This window comes from Paroedura picta, chromosome 3 (genome assembly GCF_049243985.1).
Source record: "Paroedura picta isolate Pp20150507F chromosome 3, Ppicta_v3.0, whole genome shotgun sequence".
Classification (NCBI taxonomy): domain Eukaryota; kingdom Metazoa; phylum Chordata; class Lepidosauria; order Squamata; family Gekkonidae; genus Paroedura; species Paroedura picta.
The window spans coordinates 12230469-12249986 of record NC_135371.1 but is presented as its reverse complement, the minus strand read 5'-3'; the positions used below and the strand labels follow the sequence as shown (position 1 = coordinate 12249986).

At 51.1% G+C, this 19518-nt stretch overlaps 2 protein-coding genes across 2 annotated transcripts in view; one reads left to right on the top strand and one right to left on the bottom strand.

The window, feature by feature from the left end:
• Positions 1 to 19518, top strand: part of LOC143834494 (uncharacterized) — a 30167-nt gene extending 10649 nt beyond the window's left edge. The window contains exon 4 of the mRNA XM_077331320.1: positions 13555 to 19518. Within this exon, the coding sequence (XP_077187435.1) occupies positions 13555 to 15413 (1859 nt within the window). The 3' untranslated portion in view covers positions 15414 to 19518. The remainder of the gene's footprint in view (positions 1 to 13554) is intronic.
• Positions 328 to 7029, bottom strand: LOC143831535 (uncharacterized). The gene is made up of 4 exons (XM_077324594.1): positions 6848 to 7029; positions 4879 to 5181; positions 3828 to 3932; positions 328 to 1969 (listed from the first exon to the last, which is right to left on the bottom strand). The coding sequence occupies exons 1-4, from the start codon at positions 6954 to 6956 to the stop codon at positions 1788 to 1790; spliced, it is 699 nt and encodes a 232-aa protein (XP_077180709.1). The 5' UTR covers positions 6957 to 7029; the 3' UTR covers positions 328 to 1787.

Here is a 19518-nt window from a genome sequence, read left to right as displayed (position 1 = left end):
CAAAGACAGAGCATGCTGGTGAAAAGCTAGATCTGCCCACACTGGACTACATTACAGGACTACATTACAGGCTGCAGTCCCCTTTCCAGGAGGCAGGATGTTGTGTCTTGTAATAATACCCCCCCAGTTTAGTTATTAGTTCCAAAAGTCCTTTATTCCATCCATAACAGCTTCATAGACCGCAATGCAGTAACAGCATAAAACACCCCTTAAGCCTGCTACTTGCCTCACCCACTCTTTCATGCCTTATAAACAATCCTCTTAAAGGAACATACGCTTTCTGCACCACACAAGCCCCACTGAACAAAACAGGACTTACTCAAAGTAGACTTCAAGTCAAACTTTATTACAGGCAGAAGCATAGGAGACCGAAACAATAAAAAAGGTAAAGGTATCCCCAGTGCAAGCACCGAGTCATGTCTGGCCCTCTAGCATTTTCATGGCAGACTCAATACAGGGTGGTTTGCCAGTGCCTTACCCCCCAGCAAGCTGGGTACTCATTTTACCAACCTCGGAAGGATGAGTCAACCTTGAGCCAGCTGCTGGGATTGAACTCCCAGCCTCATGGGCAAAGCTTTCATATGGCTGCCTTACCACTCTGTGCCACAAGAGACAAGCATAAGAGACCAAAACAATAAATAGACAGAAGCATAAAATACAATATGGTCTTTAAATGTAATACAATTTAAAGCAGATCCATAAAATAAAACTATATTGCTAAAACTATATTTACTTTGGCCACCTCATGAGAAGGAAGGACTCCCTGGAGAAGAGCGTAATGCTGGGAGCGATTGAGGGCAAAAGAAGAAGGGGACGACAGAGAATGAGGTGGCTGGATGGAGTCACTGAAGCAGTCAGTGCAAACTTAAATGGACTCCGGGGAATGGTAGAGGACAGAAAGGCCTGGAGGATCATGGGGTCGCGATGGGTTGGACACGACTTGGCAACTAACAACAATATTGCTTTGGACCATCGGATTTGTATGTACACCTACCTAGGATTTCTTCCAGAATGCGGGATTTTATAAATGCAGCATGTCCCTGAAAATTCTCATGTGGAAACTGCATACCCCTAGCACCTTAACCTACAACTGGGTGTAGTGGAAAAGAGCAGCTTCAAATCTGGGGGAACCAGGGTAGATTCCCCACTCCTCCACATGCAACCAGCTGGATGACTTTGGGGCAGTCACTGTTCTCTCGGGGCTCTCTTTGCTATAGATTGAATTGTCCTTGAAACAGTGCTGCATCTGCATCCTTGAGGCTCAGTAGATGGGGCTGGAAGATAAGATTTGCCTTTGCCAGCTGTTGCCAATTAGCATTTTGAGAAATTGGCCTGTTGTTGATGGGTCATCTTTTTCAACCAACCCCCTCATTGGTCGGTACTCTAGCTTGCCACCCTAGGATCTAGCATACCATTGGCCTTAATATCCATTGGTTTTATTTAGAAAGGCCCATGTGGGAGGGGGAAAGGAAGGCAATTGTAAGCGGCTTTGAGACTCCTTCGGGGAGAAAAGTGGCATATAAGAACCAAGTCTTCTTCTTCAGTAATCTCAGGGCTCTCTTAGCCCCACCTCCCTCACAGGGGGTCTGTTGTGGAGAGAGGAAGGGAAGATGATCACAAGACACTTTGAGACTCCTTCAGGCAGTGAAAAGTGGGGTATAAAAGCTAAGTCTACAAACAGTAGCAATTAGTCTTCCTTCATTAATAGCTGAGCCCCAGATAGTTCCCACCTGCTAAAGGCCATGCCAATAGGTGTCTCTTCCACACCCGGTATTTATTCCTGTTCCCTATACTCTGGAATCCTCTTCTTGTTCCTGATGAGGTAGTGACTCATTCATAAGTCGCTGAGGGTCCACTTCAGGTGTATCCTTGTTAGGTCTGCATTTAGACTTGATCAGCTTTTGCACCCCAACTCCTCCAGCAATCAGAATGATGCCAATGCTGATGCCCACAATAATCCACACAGGATCTGAAATCAAAGCAGAAAAATTCAGAGCGCTGGGGAGGAACGGCAAACGGCACCCTCGTATCAAAATGCACTGTTGATGATTGCTGTATGGCCAAGTGGTCCGAGCCTACCCCATCCAAACTCTGCACCTGCTCCTAGGCTACGTAAATGGGGCATTCAAAATGGATCTTGCCATTCAAAATACCTGCATGTTGTTTTTTTTTTCTTGGCATGATTCTCTAAGTCCCCTACACAGCCGGAAGCACAAAGGGCCACCTTCAGCTCTTTTGGCTGCAGGGCATTTCCCCTCATGGGATGGGAGAGGCAGCTGAAGGAAATGGCCCTGCCTGTTATCCCCATTTGCTGATTATGTGGCAGAAATGCAGGCTGTTTGGTTGCTTCATAGTCGACTCCTACTCAACAAGTGTGTCCCCTCTCCCATCCTTTATCTCATGCACAAAATTATCTCATGTGTCTGTTGTGGGGAGAGGAATGGGAAGGTGACTGTAAGCCACTGTGAGCCTCCTTCGGGTAGGGAAAAGCGGCATATAAGAATCAACTCTTCTTCTTTTTCTTCTTCTTCTTCTTCTTCTTCTTCTTTTTCATCTTCTCATGCACGTAAGTGCCTTCTCAACCAAGCATCGCATGACCCCTCTAACAGCAATGGGACACACGGGGCACAAGGAGTGCTTTGACATCAGCCCACAAGTGGGTGCCTGAAACAGGCGAGTTCTCAAGCTGGAACAAAACTGTCCTCTACAAGCAGAGGACAAAGACAATCTACTTCAGGCCTTGAGGTCAGAACTGTGTTCATGGGTGATTGTTGAGGCTGCTTCCACAATTGTACTGTTTTTGGCATCCAAGTTGGCCTGGGTTTTGTGGAGCATCCACATCCTTGAATGCTCTTCCCATCAAACTTTTCGGTTTTCCCTTCCTTTGTTCCGATCTTTTCCAAGCCTGGTTTGGCATGGCCTTTCTTGAAACCTGCACTCAAAGCACCTTAAGCACCAGACGAACAAGAAGGTTCCCTCTTTTTAAAATCCCATCCACATTAGCACTTATTTCCTCACCTCAGACCCTGTGACCACTGTTCCTCCCACACCACATCGTCAGAAGGCTGGCCATTTCCTCTTATACCTCCACAATGAAAAGGACTAGCAACGCACTCTTTTATTTAAAATGAAAAGGGGTTATTCAGAGGTGCTAGTAAACCATGGCAATTGCAATACTATTACATGAAAACAAGTTAAAATTTGTCGATTCAGGAGAAAAGCCCTCTACTAGAGCAGTGGTTCTCAACCGGGGATCGCACCCCTCAAGGGGTCATTTGGCCTTTCTTGGGGGGGTCACGGCAGTGGCAGGATGGCACTGGCCTCCTCCACGTCACCTCGGTGATCTCCAAGGGGTTGCAGAGCTACGGGGGTTGATAACTGCTGCTCTAGAGCAGGGGTAGTCAACCTGTGGTCCTCCAGATGTTCACGGACTACAATTCCCATGAGCCCCTGCCAGCAAATGCTGGAATTCATGGGAATTGTAGTCCATGGACATCTGGAGGGCCGCAGGTTGACTACCCCTGTTCTAGAGGTATGAAGGCGTGGGTAAGAAAAACAAGAAAAACATGGGAAGTGGATGCTCAGTTGCCACTTGGAATGGCTTTGCTTTTGCAACCGCAAAGAGAGGCACATGAAGGCTTGTTGCGATGACCCCAAAGTGGTGGAAAAACATTCTCCGTTTTCACAAGGCTATGAGGGTTCAAACTTGTACCTCCTGCTGCTCCTTGAAATTTGCCTCTGCTTCGTTAACAAGGCCGCTGACAACAAAAATGATTTAAATATGAATTTTAGGCAAGCGCACCCCCCCCCTCCCTCCAAAAACTTACTTGAAGAGGCGGCCTCGGGTGTTTCTGTGGCCCTGGAGGTGACACCTGAGGATACATCCAAGGAAGGCACGGCAGTCGTGGATACAGGATGATCTGGAAAGTGATCTGAAAGAAAGAGCTGGGGGTGAGCAGTCAAGAGTCACCATCACCCACTTGTCATGGAGGATGTGGCAGAAGGGCACCCAGTACCTCTCCCTGCAAGGAGCACATCAGTGGCGCACCCAGCATCAGGTGCATGTTTGCACACAGGTATTGCTTGTGCCACAATGGCTGAAGGAGAGAGGATTTTACAGGTCGGATGACGGGGGCCATCCTAAAAAGAGCTCCCTGGGACTAAATTGACTCAGCCCCGTGGAAGAAAATAGGAAGAACTTCTGAGGCTCGTCCCCAAAACCTGCTTGGTGATCAGTATTTCATTGACTATGTCTCAGTCTTGCCCTTTGGTCCACAAGAAGTTCTATAACACGGTGGTAGTTCTGCTGTCCTGAGCCCTGTGTTTGTGTCTCCCCTGCCCAATCTAGAGAGAGGAGGAAAAAACAAGCCTCTCACAGGCCTGGCACAATCAATTGTGACTCTCCAAGCCTGGCTTTCGAATTGAGGCTTTTGAACTCTGGTGCTGGAGAAGACTCTTGTGAGTCCTTTGGACTGCAAGGCGAACAAACGGGTCAGTCCTAGAGGAGATCAGCCCTGACTGCTCCTTAGAAGGCCAGATCCTGAAGATGAAACTCAAATACTTTGGCCACCTCATGAGAAGGAAGGACTCCCTGAAGAATGCTGGGAGCGATCGAGGGCAAAAGAAGAAGGGGACGACAGAGAATGAGGCGGCTGGATGGAGTCACTGAAGCAGTCGGTGCAAACTTAAATGGACTCCGGGGAATGGTAGAGGACAGGAAGGCCTGGAGGATCATTGTCCATGGGGTCGCGATGGGTCGGACACGACTTTGCACCTAACAACAACAACAACAAGCCTGGCCTTCTTCAGGGCAGATCTGTCCGAGTCCTCGGATCTCCATCCAGCCATGAACTTTCCCCCACCATCCTCACAACTTACCCAGCACAGTCACGTTGATTAAAGCCAAGCAACTGTTATTGACGTATTTTTCGGTTTTGTAAAGGCCTTCGTCACTCTTTTCTGCCCTCGACAAAGTGAACTTTCCAGGGACCAAAGAAATCGAGGAGGCCCAGATAGAGTGAGCATTCCCAGTAACATACACAGTTGTTTCACTCCATTCTTTTCTCGCAGGGTCACATTTCTTCACTATTAATTGCGAGTCTCCAGAAGGCGGTAGGGGGGCCGACTGACTGCCCCCTCGATATACTTCCACCTTGATATACTTCCCACAGCTATTCAGGCCTACGGAAAACAAAGTGGGAGTGTGAAAGGCATCAATCGGCTACTGAGGAAAGGATCGTGTTGGCTGCTCACCAAGTGGGCGAACCCAGGTCATGGCGAGGAAGGCCACAAAGGAGCTGCGGCACAGACGGCAATCCTTGCCCTGATTCACGATATAAACAGTCACCAGGGACACACCCTTCATTTAAACGCTGGACCAAGAGAGATGCAAGACCAGATCAAGGGTAGGCAAGTGCTTTGCCCAGGCGCAATGTCACGCCCTCATCTCAGGCATCTCCCTGGGCAAAGATTATCAGTCAAGAGGAGGAGAGCCCTTTCCATCCCAGACCCAGGCCTCGGCCTAGACCAGGGGTAGTCAAACTGCGGCCCTCCAGATGTCCATGGACTACAATTCCCAGGAGCCCCCTGCCAGCGTTTGCTGGCAGGGGGCTCCTGGGAATTGTAGTCCATGGACATCTGGAGGGCCGCAGTTTGACTACCCCTGGCCTAGACTGAAATGGATCTAGAACAGGGGTGGCCAAAAGGTGGCTCTCCAGATGTCCATGGACTTTAATTCCCAGGGGCTCATGGGAATTGTAGTCCATGGATCTCTGGAGAGCCACCATTTGACCACCTCTGCTCTAAAGCAGGGGTTAGTCAACCTGTGGTCCTCTAGATGTTCATGGACAACAATTCCCATGAGCCCCTGCCAGCAAACACTAGCAGGAGCTCATAGGAGTTGTAGTCCACGGACATCTGGACGACCACAGGTTGACTACCCCTGCTCTAGAGGATTCATTGCTTTCAAGGACATCTGACCTTGTATATCCACTGCCTTGCCCAAGAAAGGAATGTTGGCCACCAGATAATGGTCATTTATCATGATATGACCAGATAGAATCACAGAATCATAGAGTTGGAAGGGGCCATACAGGCCATCTAGTCCAACCCCCTGCTCAACACAGGATCAGCCCTAAGCATCCTAAGGCATCCAAGAAAAGTGTGTATCCAACCTTTGCTTGAAGACTGCCAGTGAAATAATTAGGAAATAATTCTTATTGGGAGAATGTCACAACTCTATCCACATCTGTGAAATATTGGTAGTTATGTTGCTCTTCAGAAACTCAAAGCTTACAGATGTCTGGCAGGCCACCATCATAGAATCATAGAGTTTGGAAGGGGCCATACAGGCCATCTAGTCCAACCCCCTGCTCAACGCAGGATCAGCCCAAAGCATCCGAGAAAAGTGTGCATCCAACCTTTGCTTGAAGACTGCCAGTGAGTCATGTGAACCCACCCACCCCTCCCCAAAAGGCCACGTCTACGGGCGTGCAAGGATCCCGATCCCTCCCGCAGTGCTTGGCTAAATATAGCTTTGGACATCCCGCGCGGCTCGCCGGCGTCAAACGAGCCGAGAGAGCCGCAGCCCTGCGCGGTATTCCAGCAGCACAACCTGGCAATGCCCCTTCCCCCCCCCCGCCCACCCCGCCCATTAAGTTCGCTTCTCCGGCTAGATCAGCTGGCCAAAGTGGGCGCGCTTGGCACCTCCAGGCGGCCAAAGGCACGCACCCGCCGCTTCCCTTCCAGTCAGAGCAGATGCGACGTCCCTTGCCCCCCCCCCCACTCCCTCCCCGGTCCATTCAGTCCCTCCGGCTCGCCGCCGCCGCCGCGCCCCAGCCGGCCTCACCTTCGCACGCCTGCCCGGCCGCCTCCTGGCCTCGCGCCGCCCGCGCGCCGCTCCAGACCCCCGAGCAGCAGGTGACGAGCAGCAGCAGCAGCAGCAGCTCCCGAGACATGACCGCCGGCTTCTCTCTCTTTCTCTCTCGCGCGCGCGCACGTCGCAGCTCTAAACTTCACTCGCTGAAGAAACTTCACACGCACGCGCAGTAGCGGGTGTGTGGGGGGGTGGAACGCGGCCTGCGTCTCCGGGACCAAGATTGGTATCGCGGGCGCTGCTACAGGGTGACGAGGGTGACGCGTTCAAGTCCGGAGCCGAAGGGCTGAGCTGCCAAAACAAACAAAAGTTTAAAATCCAAATGTTTATCACAATTACCTGCACATGCTAAAAGTTTAAAACCCTGATTAAATAAAAAAATCTCTGTGTGCCGTGTAGTTCAGCAAGGACGGAATCAACATTAAGGCAGGGGACACGCCAGGCCCCCAACTCAGAGGGGTGTCCACCCCTAGGGGGTCTTCCTCAGGGGTCCCCTCAGTTGAAACACTCTTGTACAGTGCAGAGATATATAATAATACAACGCCGGCTCCCATGTGGAGTATCACCATGCGCCATTTTCTCCACAAGGTTCTTTGGCATCTATATGCGCGCCCCTTGCTCATCTGGTGCAGAGTTTTTGGGCTTGGGTGTCACCAATATGCGGATGGCACTGAGCTCTAGCTCTTGATGGACAGCCTGTTGGTTAACCCCTCCCCCTCAATTATTTGCCTGTAGGCCACAGTTGATTGGCTAATTTGATTGAAATTGTTATTTATTTTATTGGGGTTTTTATGTATTGGGGTTTTATCTTGTTAGCTGCCCCGAGCTCTTGGGGGAGTGGTGGGAGATAGATAGATAGATAGATAGATAGATAGATAGATAGATAGATAGATAGATAGATGGACGGACGGACGGACGGACGGACGGACGGACGGACGGACGGACGGACGGACGGACGGACGGAGAGAGAGAGAGAGCGAGAGAGAGAGAGAGAGAGAGAGATGGTGGAGTGATTCCAGCAGAGTCACCTGGAGCTCAGTCCCTCAAAGATGGAGGTCCTCTGGGTGGGTGAGAAAGGGCCAGATCAGGAAGTGTGCCTTCCCACCCTAGGCAGTGTCCAGCTGGTGGCTGCCCTATCAGCCAGGAGTTTGGGAGTGACCCTTGGTGCCTCCCTATCTATAGAGGCTCAGCTCATGAAAATAGCTCAGCTGGCATTTTACCATTTTTGCAGTGCTAAGCTACTCGTGCCTTACCTGCCCCCACCGCCTAGCACTATGGTCCATGAGATGGATTAGTGTAACTTGCTCCATGTGGGCCTTCCCTTATCCCTGCTCTGGAAACAGCAACTGGCCCAAAATGCATCTGCCAGCGTTCTAACTCAAACATCACTCATATGACACGGATTCTCTAAGCAGATGCATTGGCTTCCAGTTGAATTCTGCATCAGGTTTAAGGTGTTGGTTTTAACCTTTAAGGCCATATATGGTCCAGGTCTAGGATATCTTAGGGACCATCTATCTGAGTACATCCCCAGCCTGAAGAGCTTCACGGTCTGCCAGTGCCGACAGACTGGTGATCTCTGGCCCCAAAGAAGTGTGTCTGGCCTTGACCAGGGCCAGGGCCTTTTCAGTCTTGGCCCCAGCTTGGTGGAATGAACTCCCAAGTGAGATCAGGGCACTGTTGTAACTCCAGCAGTTCTGCAGGGCCTGTAAAATTGAGCTATTCCGCCAAACCTTTGCTGGAGGCCAGAGCAACCACTGCATTGCAGATATTGACAGGCCTCCCCTACACACACACACACATCCCATGGTAGTGTCTAAAAAGTGAAGCTCCAACTGGTGTGTATAGTATATAAGAATGTCTAATAGGAAGCTCAAATTGTGAAAAATGGTTCAAAAGCCACTCCTCTCAGTGCTGCCTGACTCTCATTCAAAGTGCATTTGCATGTGTTAAGCAAAAGAAGAGTGTTGAATTTTCAGGGACTGATGTCTGAATGGCATTTTGTCATTCCCCGAATGGTGTTCTACCATTCACGATCGAGCCAAGCTCATGGGACCTGCAGATGCCTCTTGGCAGAATTCTCGTCATTCCAAGCAATGCTGTCATGGGGAGGTGAGCTGGTGTTGTTTGCTCAGTGCCCAGAATATCCAGGTGCACCTGAAGACTACTAGTTTCAACTCCAAGGACAACAGGTGGTAATGGTGTTATTTAGAGCAGTGGTTCTGGAAGAGCACCAGCAACAGCAGAGTTCATCTTGTTATTGGTCCAAGGGAGCTTTGATTCTGGAAAATTCACCCCCCACACACACACTCCCCTCAAAAATCTTGTGCATGTCAAAGCTGCTGCAGGACTCAGATCTACTCATATTATTGGAAGGGAGGACCTGGGAGTAGAGGCATCAACTCCAATGGGTGACTGGAGACCTCTTGGGGGTGACAACAGGTCTCCAAGTTATGACAATCAGTTTGCCAGGAGACAATGGCCACCTTGGAAGGTGGACTATATGGCACCGTGCCCCCTCCTTGATGCCCTTGTCCTCCCCAAACCCTAGCCTCTTCAGTCTGCACCCCCAAAATCTCCAAGTATTTTCCAATGGGGAGCTGGCAACCTGACTTGTGAGAAACTCAGGGGAAAGTTCTTTTGCTGGTCCCCTTTTAGCCCTCTGGCTTCTGACTCCCCCATTGCCTTTCTCTGCCCTCCCCTCTCACTGCTCCCTGCCTGTTCTGCTGACCTTCCCCCCCCCCTTGCTGGGCCGCCAATCTACCAACCCATATTCAGCATTCTCCACGGCCTTTTTGTTTGTCATGCACTGCGCAGAGGTGATGTTTCTCTGTTCGGAGGGAAATTCACACCTTCCCACCCCCCCCTAATATTTTTCAAAGTTTTCAGATTGTAAGCCTATGGTGGGCATATGAGTACAGTGGCCGTCAGCCCATTGTTTTTTTTTACTTGTTTATTATTTATACTTCATTACTTTCCCCCAATTATTTAGCAGTTTTGTATTTGAGATTTAAGGCGGATTAGACGGTTATAGAACCACGAGAGGCTAAATAAACAGTGCAATTGGACTGGGTTTGCGGAAATGCAGAACTGGTATTGAACATGCTATGTCAAGCAATGCAGAAAATGGAACTGCCAAAAATGAAAACCATGCTGGAGGAGCATAACAGAACATACAACACATCAATAATGTATAGCATACACTGTGGCAGAGACTACAGTATAAGCTTTGTGAAAATCCCTTCCCAAGCTACTGTTTTACATGATTTGCATAATTAAAGAAGTGTGAGAGTTACTGAAACCTGAAACCGTAACCACAATCTCCTTTCTCCATAAACCACTAATTTAAAGCTGCTAATAGTGCCTGTAACTGCACATAAGGTAAAGGTAAAGGTGCAAGCACCGGGTCATGTCTGACCCTTGGGGTTTTCTTGGCAGACTCAATACGGGGTGGTTTGCCAGTGCCTTCCCCAGTCATTACTGTTTTACCCCCCAGCAAGCTGGGTACTCATTTTACCCACCTCGGAAGGATGGAAGGCTGAGTCAAACCTGAGCCGGCTGCTGGGATCGAACTCCCAGCCTCATGGGCAGAGCTTTCAGACTGCATGTCTGCTGCCTTACCACTCTGCGCCACAAGAGGCTCTTGTAACTGCACATACGCACATGTTTTCTCTTGCGGCTCCTATTTATGGGATGGCCTCTCTGAATTAGGAAACTTTCACACATTTGTAAAACAGAAGGGTTCAAGAGGGCATTTTAATAAAAGCAATTGAGCGCTATAGGATAATAGAATAATTCACAAAGGAGCTTTTATAAACTGAACAGGACTGTGAACTGTCTGTTTCCCGTTTCCTGTCTATATTTCCTGCTCTTCCTGCATTGATTTCTATGTCTGTAATATGCTGTGCGTTGTTTGACATAGCCTGGGTGATTATTTTTGCTGTGTTTCAAACTGCTGGGACCCTAGTCTGATTGCATTTCTTATTAGGGGTCTCTGGTGAATGGTTGCCCTGGCATGTACTAATTTGAGTCTCCGTGAGAAAGGTAGCCTACATATACATTGCATAGGAGCAGGCTGAGAGTCGGATTCTTTTCTAAGTGAACATATACCTGAGGCATTGCCTCCCCACCTACACCCCTCAAAGAGCCTTGAGCTCTACTTCCTCCAACCTCCTGGTGGTCCCTGGCCCCAAGGAAGCCCGCTTGACCTCAACCAGGCCCAGAGCTTTCTTCATTCTGGCCCCCACTTGGTGGAACGAGCTCCCAGAGGAGATCAGGGCCCTGACGGAACTAAAGCAGTTCTGTTGTTTATTGCAACATCTTTGTTCATCTTCCTGTTCCTTAATCTCTCTCTCTCTCTCTCTCTCTCTCTCTGCCTTACTCCAACCTTATTCCACTGCCCCACCCCCACCCCTGCAGGTTTTTAAAATCAGCAGGCCTCTTCAGGCCTGCTCATTCTGTTCTAGCCAATTGCACAGAGAATTCACCCTTGGAAGATTTATGACAGGACTCACACTTTTCATCTCAACTCCTTCCTTTGTTTGCATAGAAAATTTACACACGAGTGGGAGTGACCAACTTCACACTCACCCCCAAGGCTAATGGGAGGGTCGTGAAAAATTATTGATGGGACACCTTTTGTATCCCTTTTGCATCCCACTTGGCTACCGGCCTATCGTTACACCTTGTATTTCTAGATATTACATTTTTGTTCTATTTGATTTGTCATTTTCAAAAGAACTGAACTTGTGTGGGGGGGGGGAGGGGGGAGATAGATTCCTGTCCAAAGTCTTTCAGTTCAGCTTGGAAAGATGGGGGATGAAGGTGGCACTAAGAAGATTTCCATAGCCTCTGTCTAGCATTTGCACACACCCCCCACATCAGAATTGTTTGGGGGAAAATAAAAAGCTAGGATCAATATTAACAAAAGCTGTCTAAAATCTCCATATATAGCATTTCAACTCCATGTCAAAACAAAGTTTATTATTATTATTATTATCATCATCATCATCATTACTACTATTACTGTTACTGTTACATTTTTATTTCTAGGCCACTGTTAGTCTAGGGCAGCTCACAACAGGTAAAACATCTTACAAGATAAAACCATATGCATTTAAAACAATATTAAAACAGGCTCCATCAGTAAGACCTGGAGACAGATGGATCAGAGTTTCACCCAGGCTAAGGTGGGAAAAAGGGGGTGTTTCTTGTTTCACCCCCTTCCAGGTCAAGGAGGCTGCCCTGGATAAGGAACTGGGGCACCTGAATGTCTTCTGTCCAAGAATCCAGGTGCCACTTAAAACCTAAGGAAAAATTGTAGATTAGGAAGTCAAAAGGTGCCACAATACAAACTGGTTGTCCCCAGGAAACCTATAGGTGCCAGTTCCTATTTAGCAGGGGATCGCTTCCATCTTTACCATTCAAAAAAGAATTTGCCTTATTTCCAACTTTTGAGCTTAAAGAAGGAACTGCAGTTTGGATTCAGATTTCCACAGAAAAGCTCAGGGGCTGATCAGTCAGTTGGCTGATAGGAGGCATCTATTTACACAGTTCTTCTGCCTTTTCCTAGAGGTTCAGGATAACTTACAACAATTTAAAACATCCACCCAAATCGTTAAAACAAGCCTTGTATTAGGCCAAGAGCACTCCAAGTTCCTTTATTAATACCCAGAATTTGAAAACAAACTACAGATAGGATGAGGACAAAATTTGAATCCAGTGGTACCTTTAAGACCAACAAGGTTTTATTCAAGATATAAGCTCTTGTGCAAACACACTCCTTCACAGATATTCTTGTGGCTTTGTTTGGCTGCTTCAGACCAACACGGCTACCCACCAGAATCTACAGATGGAATGGTTATCATTGTAATGTACAACAACATATATACCCAAGTGAAAGGAGTAAATACAAAGATTCTGCTGCCTCCTGCCAGCCATTCCAAAATGTAGTTCTGATTCTCTTTTTACTTAAACCCCCCCCACCTAGAAATCCTAAGACACAATAGTGAGGAGCACATTAAACAACCCACTACCAAGTATCTAACAATTGATGGTAAAGAAATGCCAAAAAGAAATTTCCCTGGACATTGTACCATGTGGTGTAGCAGTTAAAAGCAGCAGATTCTAAATCAGGAGAACTGGGTTTGATTCCCCACACTGGGTGACCTCTTAGGGCTGTTCTTGCAGAGCAGTTCTCATAGAGCTCTCTCCGCCCCACCTACCTTACAGGCTGTCTGTTGTGGGGAGAGGAAGGGAAAGGCACTTGTAAGCCGATGCCGGTTGGCATGAAGACAAGATCTGTTAAGACTGGAATCTGTGAGCCCAGAAGCTACCTTTGATCAGCACTTCCTGACCTTTGCACCTTCGGATGTTGTGAGACACAGGGAGGGGTTCTGGGCCTTCCTTTAGGGCAGGGGTAGTCAACCTGTGGTCCTCCAGATGCCCATGGACTACAATTCCCATGAGCCCCTGCCAGCTGGCAGGGGCTCATGGGAATTGTAGTCCATGGACACCTGGAGGACCACAGGTTGACTACCCCTGCTTTAGGGAACAGTCACCCCGCAGATTAAAGGAGGAGGTTGGGTGGGGGTTGGGGGGCACCGGGATGCGATTTCTTTCCCCTGGGCAAGGCCCATGGATCCGGGGAAGGCTGACACGTCCTTGTGTTTGTGTTTCAGGGGAGGCACAGCCCCACTCGGAGACACGTCGTCGGAGCTCTCTCGCACCGGACGGTGGCCGGGCCGGCCCCCTGGGACTGGATCAGGTGCCCCGAGCACCCGGGGGCGGAAAAGGTGAGCGTGCCTTCGCCCCACCCGATGTCCGGCTGGTGCCTCCGCAGCCAGCTCATGCCCAGCACCACGGGGTAGTCGGCGAGCGGCGCGACCAGCATGGCGATGGTCTCCCGGTGCGGCCCGACGGTCAGGAGGAAGGGCTCCGTTTCTGGCGCGGTGGCGCCCCCGCCCAGGGGCTCCCCGTCGGCCCGCTTGAGAACCGGCGCATCGGCCAGCCGCTGGGCTCGGAGCCCCAGCCCCTCGACGGTGGCCGGACTGATCAAGCAGGCGCCGCAGCCGGAGACCAAACCCGCGCGGAGGGTCGCCCGCGCCCCGGTGCGCCTGTTCTCGATGACGGCGGGGACGAGGAGGGGAGACAGCACTTGCCTCGGCGGGGCGGGGGTGCCCTTCCCCGCCAGGTGCGGCCTGGCGCCGTCGGCGGGCTCCTCCTCGGCCTCCCCCGAGGGAGAATCGGGCGTCGTCGGGACTGGAGCACGCAGGGCCCTGGCTTTCCCCCGGCCCGAGGCTTTCTTGGCCGTCGGCGGGGGGCTCCTGTACGGGCAGCCGGCCACGAAGTGCCCCGCGGATCCGCACTCCAGGCAGAGCCCTTGCCGGCGCCACCGCTTCCTCTCGGCCGTCGAAGGGCCTTTTCGGGCCGTCGGGGGGCCTGGGGGTGGGCGCGGCGGGCTGGGCTCCAAGCCTCGCCGCCGGCGCATCTGCTTGAACTCGAAGAGGTCAACCTCGACCCGGCCGGCCAGCAGGGTCCATTCCTGGAAGGTCTGAGGCTCCCCGCGACGGAGGCACCACTGGAGGATCTCCGGGCTCAGGCCGTCCTTAAACCGCTGGATTTTGGAGCGCTCGCTCAGTCCGCCCAGCCGACCCACCAGCAGCAGGTGTTGGAAGTGGTGCAGGTAGTCGGCGAGGGGGCGCCCCTCTTGGCGCAGCCCCGCCAGTTCTCTCCTGGCCTTCGTTTCCCTGAAGGGGTCCTCGAAGCGCTCCCGGAGGGCGGCCCCGAAAAGCTGGAAGTCCCCCAGCGCCGGCCCCCCTTCGCCTTGCAGCGCCAGCCACCAGTCCCTGGCCGCCCCCTCGAGCTGGGATCCGAGGAAACCAACCAGCGCCGCCTGGCTGGGAAAGGTGTCCCCCCAGTCTTGGATGAAGCCCTCCGCCACGACCAGGAAGAAGTCCAGCTTGTCCGCCGCGCCGTCGAACCGGACGTGGAACTCTCTCCAGGAGAGCTGGACACCGGGCCTCGCCCCCTGAGGCGGATCGGGCCCATTTCCCCAGCCGGGGTCTCCCTGGACCGGCAGCAGAGGCAGGGCGGATGCCCCCAGCGGGGGGCTCTGGCCGCGGCCATCCTGTGGACCTGGGGCGGAGGAGACAGGGCTCTGGATTGCGGAGCCTGGCGGGTGGAGCAGCAGCCGCTGCTGCAGCTGTTCAGGCAACTCCAGCAGCTGGCTCCGGACGGTCGAGTTGCGTCGCTCCGTCGCCTCCAACTCTCCCCTGGCGAAGCGTCTCCCCTCCGGGCTGGCCAGGCTTTTCTCCAGGGGATGCAAGGCGGGAGGGACTCCCGAGGTCTTCTCGAAAGTCGTCTCCGGTCTTCCCGGCTCAGCGAGGGCCTGTCTGGGCGGAGCGCCGTCCGAAAGGTCTGCGGGATGCCCGGGGGCCTCCCCATGGCGGGACGAGACGATCTGTCCCTCGGCAACGCTCCAACTGGAGGAGAAGTCGGCTTCGACCCAGGTGGTGGCCCCTGCCATGGTCCCGTGTAGGCAAGACTGTGACCCCTGGCAGCCAGCTGTCCCCAAGCGAGGTGGTTCTCTTGCAGGAGCCAAGAAAACGGAGAGATTCTTCGCAGAAGAAGCGTCCAAGGCTGACGGAGCCCAGAAGATTCCTGCCAGGAAAGGGCTTGCTCAGAAGGACCGGCTTGGCCAGTTCCGAGAGACATATAGTCGCCCCCCTCCTGCCCCTGTCGACGCCCCTTTCTCATGCCGTTGTCGATTCCCACGGGTTTGCTCTTCAAAGAGCAGTCACAACAGAGCAGAAAGGACAGGTTCACACCTAGCGGCCAAAAGGGGGGGCTGAGCTGTTAACTGGAGCCATAACATGCAGATAACACCGCCAAGGACGCTTCTCCTCTTCCTGGGAACCGGGGTGGGCCGATGTGCCAGGGCAGGAGAAGGGGGGGGGACATGAGTCCAGCCAGATGGCTCTTAGGACTGGGCTCTCAGCCTGGATATAGGGCATGGGGTGGGTAGGACATGACATCTTTCCCCTTCCCCCTGTTTCTCTATAGTCCCCCCTTTTTGGGGGGGATTCCACATGTGTTATGTAGATTGCATCGTTACCCTACTGATCTGTGTGCAATTTTTAAAAATCCAGTTTTAGTGTTTCTGGAGCAAACCAGGCTGAAAATGTGAGGAAGCAGAGGTTTCCCAAGGCAGAGATGAATCTTTTGGTTTAAAACCACTTTCTCAGGCAGGGGAATCAAAGGTCTGGTTGCATTGTTTCGTTAAAACCCACTGAAAGGTTATCTTAGGGATGCTTAGATAAGAGACAGGGGTGAGGTAGAGGTGAATTAAAGGGATGGAAATTCATCAGTTGTGGGTTCAGAGGAAATGAGCAATTCTCCGGTGATTTGCAAATCACTGTGCTTTCTAGGAAGGGGAGGGGGGAGAGAGGACACATCAGTCCGCTGAATGACATTGCTGGGAGAAGATGCCAGGCCAACTGAGGAATTTCCCCAAAACATTGGAGGAATAAAACTGTCTACGTTAGTGATTAACGACAGTCACGTCCCCATTTGTTGTTGTTGCTTGAGTGCAGACAGTGCTGGTCCCTTATTAGGATCCGTTCTGCACACATTGGATAATGCGCTTTCAATGGCCTTTAGAAGCAGATTTTCCTGTTCTGCTCCAGTTGTGAAAGCACACTGAAAGTGCATTATCCAACGTGTGCAGATTGTGCCTAGGTCTCTAGAGCAGGGGTAGTCAAACTGCGGCCCTCCAGATGTCCATGGACTACCATTCCCAGGAGCCCCTGCCAGCGAATGTCCAGGATCCTCACAAATACACCGTGGAGCAGTGGTCCCCAACCCGCGGGCCGACTTGGCGCCGGGCCGCGGCTCCCTCTCCCCGCCCCACCCACAGTAAAAAACTTCCCAGGCTGCAAGCTTGCGGCCCGGGAAGCTTCTTACTGCGGGAGGGGGGGGAGAGGGAATCAGGGCTGTGCCCGCGCATTGTGCGCGGCCGAAATTGCGTATGCGCTGCAAAAATTGTGCACGCGTGGCACTTTCACGCATGCGTGATTTTGGCCGCGCATGGCGCATGCACGCATGCACGGGTGCGCGTGTGCAGCATGCGTGGGCGGGCAGTTGCCCTGCCGGTCCCCAGCCTCAAAAAGGTTGGGGACCACTGTCAAGAGCTGTTTCTCTCAGTAGAAAGTTAGAAACAAGCTTTTGCAGCAAACACTGAGTGACTTACTTTCCTGTGGGCGGGGCCAGCAGGATGACTGAATTCAGCTGGATGCTTCCTGTCCACGGTTGGCTGCAGTTCGTTTTCTCTCTTTTTTAAAAAAGAAAGAGTTGGACAATCCTCTGCAGCTGTACTACAAATGTAGGCAAATAGAGGCTGTGTTGTTCAAGGTGCATACTCAGAGGGTCTACTTGGAAGTAAGCCCCAGTTAATTTAATGGGGCTTCTTCCCAGGGAAGAGAATCATAGAAATATAGAGTTGGAAGGGAACTCGGGGGTCATCTAGTCCAACCCCCCTGCAGAATGCAGGAAATTTACAACCACCTACCCACCTACAGTGACCCCAATTCCAAGTATATGTGATGCCCCCCCCCCAAAAAAAGCCAGAATCCCTGGCCAGTCTGGCCTGGAGGAAATTCGCCTCCTGGTTCCAAAGTGGCAATTGGTATTTCCCTGGGCATGCAAGAGAGGGCTACAAGAGCCAAGCTCAGATGCAATCCCTTTTGCCCACCACTTACAATCTGCCTAAATTCACAGAATCAGCATTTCTGTCAGATGAGTATCTAGCTTCTGCTTAAAAACTTCCCAAAAAGGAGAACCCACCAACTACTGAGGAAGTTTCCCTGAGGAACTGCTCTGTTAGAAAATTCTTCCAGATGTTTAGCCAGAGAACTTCTTTTGAATTAATTTCAACCCACTGGTTCTGGTCAGACCCTCTAGGGCAAAATAAAACAACTCTGCTCCATCCTCTATGTTAGCGATCCCCAACCTGTGGTCTGCGGACCACATGTGGTCCTTCGACTAATTGGAGGTGGGCCCCAAAGGACGCCTTCTCCCCCCCCCCCCCGGCCCTTTACTTCATCCCCCCCAGCCCTTTACAACACACTTCATTATTGTGGCGTGTCTGTATCTTATTTTGAAGGGATGTTTAAACATTACCATAGCGATCAGAGAGCGTTAGGGCAGTGGTTGAGAGTAGAGGAGTAAACTACCCCCCCCACCGGGCCTCAGTAAAAGGCATTGAGTGGTCCCCGGTGAGTGGTCCCCGGCGTTGAGTGGTCCCTGGTGGTAAAAAAGTTGGGGACCACTGCTCTATGTGACAGCCCTGCAAGAAATTTTAAGATGGCTACCATATCACCTCTTAGCCTTCGATCCAGGCTTAACAAACTAAATGGATTACAGCCTCAGTGAGACTGACCTGGCCCCAGAGTTAAGCCCGCCACCTTCCTACTGATTTCAATAGGCAGTTTGAATAGCCCAGCCAAGCCGGATCATAGAATCATAGAATCATAGAATCATAGAATCATAGAATCATAGAATCATAGAATCATAGAATCATAGAATCATAGAGTTGGAAGGGGCCATACAGGCCATCTAGTCCAACCCCCTGTTCAATGCAGGATCAGCCCTAAGCATCCTAAAGCATCCAAGAAAAGTGTGCATCCAACTTTTGCTTGAAGACTGCCAGTGATGGGGAGCTCACCACCTCCTTAGGCAGCCTATTCCACTGCTGAACTACTCTGACTGTGAAAATTTTTTCCCTGATATCTAGCCTATATCGTTGTACTTGAAGTTTAAACCCATTACTGCGTGTCCTCTCCTCTGCAGCCAACGGAAACAGCATCCTGCCCTCCTCCAAGTGACAACCTTTCAAATACTTAAAGAGGGCTATCATGTCCCCTCTCAACCTTCTTTTCTCCAGGCTGAACATTCCCAAGTCCCTCAACCTATCTTCATAGGGCTTGGTCCCTTGGCCCCAGATCATCCTTGTCGCTCTCCTCTGTATCCTTTCAATTTTATCTACGTCCTTCTTGAAGTGAGGCCTCCAGAACTGCACAGTACTCCAGGTGTGGTCTGACCAGTGCCATATACAATGGGACTATGACATCTTGTGATCCTTTCAGATCTCGGAAGCTAAGCAGGGTCGACCTTGGCTAGCCCTTGGAAGGGCAGCCCCCAAGGAACACAAGGGCAATGAGACAAGGTGGAAGGCCTTGGCAAACCATCCTGGAACATCTCTTGCCTGGCAGCCCATCTGAGGATCTCCTGGCTATATAACACGCATGCCATACAATAAATAAACAAATTAAGAACCAGAGATGAGTGACTCATTTAGTGTAGTCAATGGGAGCTTAGAGTGCTGGGGTACAGCATCCATCCTGTGAAGGAGGTTAGGTAGGTGAGGTGCAGGATGCCAGGAGAAAGCTGAACCTGGGTCTTGTAGCTCCTGCACTATAGGTAATTTTTGCTCCTGATGTGGCTGGCGTCTTCAGTTGATTCCAGTCAGGAAAGCCTTTGACCATGCTCAGGGGTTTAATGGTAAAAATATTGAGGGTAAGACTGGGATTTTGATTTCTACCAATATCTTAACTGGGAAAAATATGATGAAATCTTTTGTGGAAGTG

Bases quoted from the DNA above. Each gene is read 5' to 3' on its own strand.
- LOC143831535 (XM_077324594.1), bottom strand. From the start codon at position 6,956: ATGTCTCGGGAGCTGCTGCTGCTGCTGCTGCTCGTCACCTGCTGCTCG. The intron at 5,182-6,847 runs GTGAGGCCGGCT...TGTTTTCCGTAG, and splicing joins GGCCGGGCAGGCGTGCGAAG to GCCTGAATAGCTGTGGGAAG. The intron at 1,970-3,827 runs GTAAGTTTTTGG...CTTTGATTTCAG, and splicing joins ACCCGAGGCCGCCTCTTCAA to ATCCTGTGTGGATTATTGTG.